The 11,766-nt window shown below is 34.4% G+C and overlaps 1 protein-coding gene across 1 annotated transcript; it reads left to right on the top strand.

Moving 5' to 3' along the window:
* Positions 1-4,040: 4,040 nt before the first annotated feature.
* On the top strand, positions 4,041-8,668 carry LOC143602088 (putative pectin methylesterase CGR3). Its single transcript, XM_077079325.1, has 7 exons — positions 4,041-4,197; positions 4,948-5,091; positions 5,230-5,269; positions 5,780-5,821; positions 5,911-6,285; positions 7,506-7,561; positions 8,317-8,668. Exons 2-7 carry the CDS (start codon positions 4,969-4,971, stop codon positions 8,467-8,469), a joined length of 789 nt encoding a protein of 262 aa, XP_076935440.1. The 5' UTR covers positions 4,041-4,197; positions 4,948-4,968; the 3' UTR covers positions 8,470-8,668.
* The last annotated feature ends 3,098 nt before the right edge of the window (positions 8,669-11,766 follow it).

Below are 11,766 nucleotides of genomic sequence, written 5' to 3'. Positions count from 1 at the left end.
AAAGGCAAGGGGATTGCACTAGAAACCAAACTAGTTGACGTACACGCTTTACAACGCAACTTCTTTTAGCTTGAATAAGATTCTGTGGTGAAGGATGTACGTATTCAAGAACTTGAAGCCGGTAATTCAGATAAAGATTCTAAAATTCAAGACCTTCAAGATTCTAAATTCAAGACCTTCAAGAAAACATGGGTGGTCTCACTACATTATACTTGGATCTCCAACAAAAGCTTATTAATAGGTTTGGAGATGAATTTAAAGGTGGTGATGATAGCGGTGGAAGAACAGCTAGTAATGATCAAGATGCTCCTACTGATAGCGGTTCAAGTATGCGTCATGCCTCAAACACACTTCATTGCAACTGGAGAAATACTTATCTGCTCCACCGAACACCGCTGAACAAATGGAAATGTTAAAGAGGAATATGTTGATTCGAAAGAACTGAAATCAGAATGTTGTGTCTTCTGATCACCCTGAAAAGTTCATTATGGAGATTCAAAAGGGCTTCTTTGACAAGCATGGTGATCGTTCTGGAGTCGTTTCTTGGGGATATGATAGTGATAAAGAGATGTGGTCACTGATGGAACTACGGGAGGGTTCGGGGGGTCCGTTGACCCTCCGGCGAACCCTTCGGCGTCTGAATATTTGTCAACACTGATGCTTCACAGGTACAATCTGTTGGAGTTTGACCCTTCAAATTACCCTATATAGAGTGATTAAGTGTAAGACAGTGAAGATAGACTGTTTTTCTAGCCATAGAGCTAGTTCATAGTATGGGTATGTGGATAAGGAAGAAGATGAAATGCAAATAAAGGTAAATTGGTAAAAGATGAAAGAGAAAATGTTAAAATATGTACTCATAAAAAATTGACTGACAACACCATACATATCATCAATCAAATATATCTTTATTATTGATAGTTTTTGTATATGTTAAAAATTATTTATATTATGTTATTTTTTTGCCACTCAAAGATCTTTATTTAAGGTGTAATACATTTAGTTATCGTTATTTTCTTTTTAAAGCCATATGATATTATTAAAGTTCTTGGTGTTGTTTTCTAAATATTAATATAACCAAGCATATTTTTTATTACGTCAGATATCCTTTTACAGAAGGTATATTAAAAGAAATTTAAGCAAACATAAAGGTTTTAATAAAATTCCAAAAACATTAATAATTGTAATAATAATAGAAGGTTTAATAATGCGCCAGGTTGTTATAAAATGAAACTTTAGGTGATCAGGTCATGCGTTAATCGGTTAATGATTGTCCGGCTAATAATATATTGTGACCCCTCGGTTGAAAAGTTCTGGTTCCGTCACTGGATGTGATGGTTCAAATATAGATCTTGGAACATGGAATACTATAAGAAGATAAAAAATTCTGGTTCATAGACAAAGATTGACCTAAGTGATTTGATACACGCACCTTTCAACAATCCAAGCAATGATCCAAAGGTCGTAAATTTCTGGAACTACTTGAACAACCAGGTTGAAAGAGGATTCCCCAACATGCCTACTACCGAGTCTTTCCACAAGAAAGCAAAGGGGGTACGTGATTCTTATACTAACAAGACAATGTTGAACGTTATGTGGCCTCAAACTAATAAAGTGACGCCCATTCCAATCACCAAGAGAATTCTTGAGGGTGCTCTTGATGAAATGAAGTTTTGGACATATGATGGTGAAACGGCTATTGTCATTAAAAGGCTAAACAGAGGACAATATTCTATTGTTGATCCTAGGGATTTACTGAAGTTTGGTGAAAAGGACATAAAGACCCTTAGTGGCTTTCATATTACAGTTGAACCACTTTATGAGCCAGCTGCTAAGGAGTATACAAGAATGGTGGGGTCGATCATACGGACAGGTTTTATGGGTGGGCACTTACAAGGAAGCTGATGCTGACATACTTGAGCACGATTATGGATCAAGCGGTAAACCAAGGGGGAGAATGTTGGGCTATATTAAATGGGTTATGCTTCATGTTATTGGGCTTGGTTTTGGGCTATTCAATGTATACCGAAATCCGTATTGTATGTTTGGGCTTATGTCTAGCATATACTATATATATATATATATATATATATATATATATGATGTATGTGGGTTGTTTTGGGTTGGTCAGTGGCAATAACGAGAGACGAGAGACAAGAGAGATTGATAGTATTCTTGTAATCATTGTTAAAGGGCTTAAGCACCCGACGTTAAATAGAACGTTTGTTTTGAAGCATTCTAGTGTGTTTTTTTTGTGTTTTTTTTGTATTACATAGAATCAATCCATTGTTAGATTCCTCCTAACAACGGGTTTAATCACATTAAAAGATCCTTCTACAGGACTTACAGGGAAGCGTAAGCTTCATAAGAGGAAAATGTCAGCTCTACTTTTACCTTATGCAAGCTGGGTGCATGCCATTTTAGTGCAACCTTTGTCCAGCCCTTGTTTGTCTTGTTGCTACTTTTACTTTATGACAGTCATGACTTTTTGGCAGTTATTTTCTGCCATTTACCGTAGCAGGAGCTTCCTGGTCAACTTAGAAATCTTGCTCCCCAAATTTCGAGCTTCCCTGCCTGGCTGCTTGTGCCAACAGCTTCTTTATTCTTAAGCTTCTTTAGTTTGTGAGATTTGGCTTGTGGGTGGGTAAGGGTACCCATCTCATCAGCCGCAATAATGACAGTGGTGCTTGTTGATGTTGTATAATAGTTAAAGATGGGTCCAAAATGCCACTTAATATTTTAACTTTTAAATGGTGGTGTGTAAAAGGACTAGTTTACCCTTTCATCTGCCTCGAAAGTTCATTCCGCTTTGGGCCTTTAAAATGGTTGGACAAACCTATTCAGCTATTCTCTTGACCGACCATTTTTAACTCGATCCAGTTTGTGCCCATCCTACCAAAATTTTCTGGATCTGTCTCTGGTGTCAAGTATACCAACTTAGTAGCTATTACGGTATATCCATAAGACAACAATAATAACAACAAACATACCCAGTGAAAATCCTACTAATAACAAAAAAGAATGAGATATAGGCAAATCATACGTTTATCTCAAAGAATAAAAATGTTGCTTCGTGAGAGAATACCTATACTCAAATACATAGTTACAAGAGTTGCACAAAGTACATACTGTAGCACTAGATCCATATACATACATCTACCTATACTAATAACAGAAAATAATTCTTGACACGTGAAATTTTGAGGTTAATTCTCACTATCAAATTCCCTCCAAAATCACTTCTCTTCTGTTGATGGAAAATAAAAAAAATCTTAGTTCTAAATATAGTATTGATTATAAATACAACATACAATATTAATTGGTTAATCTCTATTGATTTAATTATTAATAACATAAATTATATTATAAACATACTTGATATAAAAAATATTAATATAATAATTATGTGTCATAAATATATTTTTTAAGATTGAAATGTATATATAAAAGAGTTTATGTTTAAAGAGTACATTAACATTTAATTTTTTAGACATCTTCATATTGAAGAAAGCTATAATAATTTTTTTTATTTTTTCTACAAAAGTTTGTCTTAAAAATCATAGATAAATTTTCCATTTTTTATATTTGTTATAAGACTATTGTGATAGTTGAACAACAATGTGTTTATAAGGACAGCATGAAAGCTGTTTAAAATGGAAATTCTTGTGTCTTTTTTGTCTATGGTCGGGTATGGAACCTATAACATTTTTGTGAAAGATTTTAGCTACATCTTTCACAACGAAAGGCCTCATTGTTTTAAATGTTGTTTCTAGTAACATTGCTTCATTATTGTATACCGATGACAGAACAATTCATTCTTGATTTAAAATTCAAATATATATATATATATATATATATATATATATATTTGATGATATGAAACAACAATATTTATAATACATTTTTTTTACATAATATAAAAAAACTTAATTTTTTTATTTATATTAAATTATTAATTATAATTTATACATTAATTTATATATACACGGTTTCTAAGGCTACTACATACATACATCAATGAAAGTTGATTTAAGATTCCCCTACAACACATCTGGGAAAGGGTTTCATGTTAAATAAAAAATTTATATAAAGCATCTTATTATTTTTAGCTCAAGCTTACACACAGATCTAGATCCAAACACCACTCAACTCAACTCAACTCAATTCAAAATCTATCTGTCTACTTGCTTCATTCAGGTCAATTCATCACTCGCGAACAGATTTTAATTGCCTTTTTTCAAAATAATTGACTCCTTTTAGGCTAAATTATGTTTGTTACTTTCTGTAAATCGATTAACTTATTGCTCTGGTGCTAAATCCACATATGCGTTAGCTTTAAATCTCAACAGGAAACCCAGTTACGCTTAATTAGATATCGCTGAATTTCCGATGTTGTTTGGCTTGGATACATTTTGAATTCATCACACTTAATAAAACTTTTATTGATTAGTGTTTCTTTTAACTAAACTCACTAGTTTCCAACTAACAATATATGTAATTTCAAAATTATATGTGTATATATACACACAAAGTTTTATATGTAGTTCTTCAAAATTAAGTATAATTGTTTCAAATACTTTTGACCAACTTTGACTGTATTTCACCGATTTGTCATATATGATGAATTCACCACAGTTTTAATTAGATTTTCATGTAACTAAAATCAATGTCGGTAGGCGCAAGTCGGGCAGTCGGGTACCAACCAGCCATTAACAGGGATTTGAATTCTATATTTATTTTTTCAAAAGAATTATTATACATTTACAAAATTTTATTTAATTTTTCAAGATAAGTAATAAATTTTCAAATACTTGATTTTGACCAATTTTAACCGGTTTTGGCGGGTACCGACTTTAAGGGCCGATTAGGTGGAATCGAATCAATAGTCCTCGGATTTCCGATTAATCGGCGCCTAATCGCAACACTGACTAATAATTAAGCTTGCAGGTTCATCATAACATAATAAAAATGTCAAGGAGGCCAGCTAGTTTATCTAGGCGTCTGGGAGAAGGAGCTGGAATTCCATTTATGGGATCTTTGAATCCAAAATCACGCACTTCACCGTTTTTATCTGTTGTTCTTGTACTAGTGGTAAGCCTCATAAAGCTTCTAATGTTAATGTTATTTGCTAGTCAAAGTCAAGTAATATCTTTGCGTTTTTGCTTATATTTTTCTGTTTTGGTTAAAACAAATAATGAGTGGGAATATGCCTGCGATGGAAATTTTCAGGGAGCTTTTTTGATGATTTGTTACATTTATAGCGGCCCAGGTTAGTAATATATTTGAAAACAATGTGATTTGCATTTTATTAGGGGTGTGCTTTTAACAGAATTAACCGACCCTTAACAGAGTTAACGGATAAAACCCGAACTGATATAACTAAACCTAACCAAAAACAGATGGGTCGGATTAGACTTTTTTTGAAAAACAAATTAGTGGGTCGGTTATGGCCACTCGTATTTCCATCCATGACAAAACCGAACAGACCCGAGATGATAAAGCTCAAATTATTTCAAGCCAAATGTCTAAAAACAGTAGTGGTTAAACTTTTTCAAGCCCAGTTTCGTTGTTTTTGGGTTATATGAATCAGCCCCAAACATTTCATGACCAAATCTAGTTCATGATTAACTGATCCTTTGCTGAACCAAATCAACTTGTAAAACTCATTAACCATAACCAACCGGCTACGATTCTCTGGTTAACCAAAATTCAGTTATGCTTACGCCTTACGGATACATTTTACACAAACCAATTTACACTGAAGTTAATGTGGTGACAGGTGGAACCACTGACGATAAAGCAGCTTTAAGTAGGCTTGAAGGTAAATCATTAAACATTTTCATTCATAACAAAACATATTTTGTTATGGTGATTTTTTTACACTTGAACCATGTGAGATCTTTTGTGCAGGTGGTATTTCGTGCTCAGCAGAGATGAATCAAGCATTACCATATTTGAAAAAAGCGTATGGTGATAGCTTTAACAAAATTCTGCATATTGGTCCTGACTCGTGTGCAGTGGTCTCCAAATTGCCAAAAGAAGAAGATACTGAAGCTTGGGGTCTAGAACCGTATGATTTGGATGACAGTGATATCAATTGCAAAAGCCTTATACGTAAAGGCATTGTTCGTGTTGCTGATATTAAGTTTCCTTTGCCGTATAGGTCAAATTCATTTTCACTTGTCATAGTTTCAGATGCCCTTGATTATTTGTCCCCAAAGTACCTCAACAAGACTCTTCCCGAACTGGCAAGAGTTTCTTCAGATGGATTTGTTATTCTTTCTGGTACGTTTATGATGAATCTTATTATTATTTAATTGATTGGTAACGGGTCAAACATTCTTTCTGGTAACTTGTTTGCATAGTAACTTTCTGAAGTTCCATGTTTGAGTTTCGTGGTTTTACTTTTGTAAAAAGTTTAGGTTTACACTAACTTCTGTTAACTTTTCTGATAAGTCCAGATAAATACCAAATTACCCTTGAACTAAGTTATAGATCTGATCATTTTAAGTATTGATTGCTTTGAATATAGGATGTTAGGAGTATCAAGATTCTGGATTCATCTGTCCTTGATATCAGGGGCAGTTTTTTAATTTTTATATATACTTAATGGAAAAGTTAACAGAAATTTGTGTTGTACTCATAGTTATTAAAAGCGTTGCGCTTTGGCGCCTAGGCGATTTTTTAGGCGAAATCGGTGGTCCACCGCCTACCATAATTGAAGGCGCTATTTTTGGAAGAAAGTCGGCAATTCCCTGTCTTTGTTACTTTCTCTTTTTATCTTGAATTTATTTGATTTATCAACTTACCTAAAATTCATCATATTAACAAAATTAACTCTAATCTCCCTCTTCTCTCTTTATAATGAACTATAATCTCTCTCTCTCTCTCTCTCTCTCTCTCATTATAATGAACAACAATTGCTTTGCATATCACAAAACAAAGCTAGAGCACGATTTTATAAATAATACAATATATGCTGTTTAGTATTTAGTTTGTCATCTTTACCATAATTTGAGATATAAAATAACAATAGTTATATAAGTATATATTAAATTCTTTACCATAATTTGATATATAAAATAACAATAGTTATATAAGTATATATATTAAATTTAATATATATACTTATATAACTATTGTTATTTTATATCTCAAATTATGGTAAAGATGAATACTATAAACTGTTTCGAGAATGAATCTTTGTTTTCCTATTAATATGTTCTACTTTAGTCAAAATTTTGTTATTTTAGTGTGCGTTTTTTTTAAATCGGGCGCTTTTTTGCGCTTTTATTCTGGGCGCTAGGCAAAGCCTCAACGCTTTTGAGTGCTTATCGCATTTGATAACTATGGTTGTACTTGATACCCAAATGAAACTACAAACCCCAAACATGCAACCTTTTAAATTAGTATCCAAACCTGTTACTTTGTCCAAACCACAAGGACCATCTGTATAACTAACTCATTTTTCAGTAAATTATTAACCTTGTTAAATACGATTACAGGTTATCCCGGTCAGCGTAGAGTTAAAGTGGCTGAGATGTCCAAGTTTGGTCGCCCTGTAAGTCCTCTTGTAAACAAGTGCTCTTTCACTGTTAATAAATAAGCGCAGGTTTAATAAATGTTTTGAATAAATAATAAAGAAATTGAAGGTTACCATCACTATACTTGTTAACTTCATTTTGTAAATGCAGCAAATTTGGGTCAACAAATGTCCAAACTGGTTTGAAGAAAGGATTGGGTTTGACTAGGGGTGTAAATTAGCTGAGCTCGGTTCGTTTTGACTTACGACAGCAAAAGCTCGTGAGTCGTTTTTGTAAGCTTGGGCTCGGCCTGGGCTTGGCTTGTTTATTATTTTTTAATTAATTTATATACATTTTTAATAAATATATTTTTTAATTATAATATTTATGTCTAGCATAATATATATTATTTAGTTATTTTTATGTTAATATGTATATGATAAATTATAGAACTATGTGTTTAATAAATTAAATAAAACTTATATAAATAATCAGCTCGTTTATGCTCGCAAGCCAACTTGAACTATATAAGTGAAGCTCAGGCCCATTTATTAAACGAGTTCATTTCGAAGCTTGGGCTCAAGAACCAGTCTCGGGTAGCTCACGAGCCGGCTTGGCTAGTTTACACCCTAGGGTTTGGAACCGGTTTCAATGTATAGGGTTACAACCAGATTTGAAACCTAGGGTTTCAGTCGGTTCCTTTTTGACCCACCCTTAAATTTATCCATTTTGGCATGTTACCCGACGTACCATAAACCATTATTAAGTTGAAGGGCGGTTGGTTTTTTGTTAGGCCAAATTGAGAAGCTCTTCATGGTGGATTCGGTTTTTCGTTGAAACGAGATTAGAGTTGAATGAAGATTTTACTAAGAAGTTTGAAATTGCTGCAGCAAAGAAGGGTTACCAATCAACCTGTCAAATTTTCCATTTGAAGTCACTCAATTGAGTTGTTATTGTTAAAGAAGAAAGTAAGTTATAAAGGTGAAAAAAGTATACACCATGAAGCTGGAATTTTTGTTTCAGAAAACGGGATGGGGCATTTATCATTGGCATAGGCAATACGTATATTGTTTTGTTTCTTCCTTTTTATCATATTATTACGTACTTTCAAACTATAGATTTAAAGTATATTCAATTGTAAAACAATTACAATATCTTATGGTTCTAATTGTTTTGCTATTGTAAAGCCCCAAACCCGGTAGCCACTTGACGTTAGATTTACTCATAAACAGAGTTATGTATTTATAGAATCGTAGTTTATACGAAATATTTAAACTTCGATTGAAATAATGTCTTCAACTTGTCTTTAATAAAAACACAATAAGAAACATCATAACTTTTTATTTCTTTAGATGTTAGCCCTTTCATTTAATGTCATGTGTCTCTTAAAAGCTAGTGAGTTTTAGTTTAACAGACAACATGATGAGCATTCACATTCTTACACATAAGTATATGGAGATACAAATTCAATACTTAACATTAGAGGTGCACAGATCGGGTTCAACTGGAAAACCCGAACCGGTTCGAAACCGGTTTTTTCACACCGGGTTGTAAAATGGCACCGGTTCCATTCAAGAACTGGTTCGGTTCCCGACCCGAACCGATGCCCAGATATGCCAACTTTTAAGAACCGGGTAAGGTATGAACCGGAACCGGTTTTTACGTAAAAACCAGTTCCACCGGTTTTTTTTTAAATTTAAATATTATAGCCGTTAGGAACCGGTTCCAACGACTATATTGCCGTTTTTGACCGTTGGAACCGGTTTTTTTAACTATAAATAGGTTATTTTTTACTATAAATAGCAAGGTTTGTTTGTGTACTTGTTAAACCACTTCCAAAACTATAAAACACACTCCAAACCACAATTAACCTTAAACCGACAACAAATGGCAACTAATGATGACGTTGTTATGGTGATCGAAACAACAAGATGCCCCGATGTTTGGGTTCATTATGATTTGTGTCTCATGACCGACTCACATGAGTTGGCACGTTGCAAATATTGCTCGAAGTTTCTTAAAGCAGGGTCCAACTCGGCATTACGAAAACATACGAATAAGTATTGTCGAGAGAAAAGAAGTTTGGAAGCTAAAAAAACGGAAGTGGGAGAGTCGTCCGGCTCTACAACCCAAAAATAAGTATTCCCGGATTAAAACGACGGACTTTGGTTTTTATGTTTTAGTTGTTATGTTTAGTATCATTTATGTTTTAATAATGTTTGTAATAGTTATTTTTTAAATAAATAAAATGTTCGTCATTATTAAAAAGTAACAAAAATTAATCATGAGTAACAAAAGTAATTATAATAAAACAAATCAAAACTAAATATTAGTTGAACAAGTTACAAATAATTTTACCAAAACAAATAATTACAACTCTTCTTCGTCTTCATTCTCGTCTTCACCCTCGTCTTCGTTATCGGAAGAAACCCCGTCCTCCGCCTCCTCATCATGAATATGACGCTCTATTGGTATTTCGTCTTCAAAGTTCGCCTTGTGTTGTACACGATCCACCGCATCCAAATGGTCCTTTAGGCAAATGCAAACCTCTAGAGACTCGGGAGTTAGTTTTGTTCTTCGCATAGATAACACCCTCCCACTAAGAGAAAAAACCGATTCGGAAGCAACCGTTGAGGCTTGTACGGCAAGCAAATCACGAGCCATGGCAGATAGAATAGGAAATTCGTTTTGTTTACCTTTCCACCAAGCCAACAAAATCAATATCGCGAATTTCGTCGACCGTTGCGCCCTCAACATAGTTTGCTCCACTATATCGACCAAGTTCGCTACTTGGTGTGTTTCCTCTTTGCCTCTTAGATGCCGATTCACGAATCCCATTCATCAAGTTTATAAGTGGGTCATTGCACGGCCTACTAGTTGTTGTTTTTTTCACAAAAGACGATCTCGTGCTTGGATCATACATTTGAAAATAATGGTCATAAAGGTCTTGAAGGTTTTTGTTGAACTTGTCATTCGCTTCCGTCGACAACTTCGGGTCAATCTCGTGCATACCTAAGTTGTCGAATATTTCCTCAATCGTTGTTTCAACCCCATTAACATTCCAATAGGGGTTTAATGCGGCGGCACAAGTAAAGACCGGCGGTATGTTTTCAAAATATTTTATGAACTTTTCTTTCATCACCGCAACAATATTTTCGAAGAGTTTGTTCTTCTCCGCCAAGCTTTTAAAAACACAAGACATATAGTACAATTCTTGAAAAACCCAACAACTAGTAGGGTAATAGACTCCCGATAATTTTGTAGTTGACTTTTTGAACACGTCAAGATACTCCAACAAATAACCGACTTGGACCCAAACACTTTCCGAAAACATATCGGCCTCGCGTTCTTCAACAAGATTGTTATGAAAAGCTTGTAAAGTTTGGCGTTGGGCAAAAGCACACTTTAACATATGACAAGTTGAGTTCCAACGGGTTGGAAAGTCCCAATTCGGCCCCAAATACTTTCTTTCAACCGACTTGCAATAGTTCTTATATTCAAGATGTCTTCTTTTACCACTTTTGAAGACATCTTGTAACATAAGTCTAAAGTATTTTAAATCATCACAAATGTTTTCATTGTCAAGACCTATTTGAACAACCAAGTTGATGATATGTGCAACACATCGGACATGAAAAAAATCCCCGAAACAAGGTGGTGAATATTTAATGATAAATTTTTCAGCCGCCTTAGTATTGTTTGAAGCGTTGTCAAACGAAATCGAAAATATTTTATTTCTCAAGTTGTAAGTCGTTATAACTTCATCAAATAATTCAAACAATTTTTCGGCGGTATGTGGGAACGGGAAGTTTTCAAAAGCGATGGTGCGTTTCATCAATTGCCATGTCACCGGATCAACCCAATGAGCGGTGACACATATGTATGATTCGGGCAACCCGTGTGGTGCCGACCAAACATCGGTAGTTAAACTAACCATGGCTTCTAAAGAATGAAAAGACTCGATTAACTCTTTTTTAGCACACTCCCACAACTTGATACAATGACGTCTTAACGTAGTACGACTTACATGTGTGTATCTCGGTTGTAGAGTTTGGCGAATCAACGACGTCAACTCCGGGTCATCAAAGTGGTTAAACGGCAAACCTCGTTGAATAACGAACTTTGCCATTCTATCTTGAACTTGAGTCGTGTTGTAACGAAATAGTGTACCATCTTTACCCAAGTCAATTTGATCGGTCGCGCCAATCCCTTTCAACGCCTTGCAATATGGCTTCTCGATGTG

This window comes from Bidens hawaiensis, unplaced genomic scaffold (genome assembly GCF_021521415.1).
Source record: "Bidens hawaiensis isolate Kalapana, Puna unplaced genomic scaffold, B.hawaiensis_p1.1 tig00057889_1, whole genome shotgun sequence".
Taxonomy (NCBI): Eukaryota; Viridiplantae; Streptophyta; class Magnoliopsida; order Asterales; family Asteraceae; genus Bidens; species Bidens hawaiensis.
The sequence above is the reverse complement of the archived record's forward strand: the minus strand, read 5'-3'. Positions and strand labels throughout refer to the sequence as shown.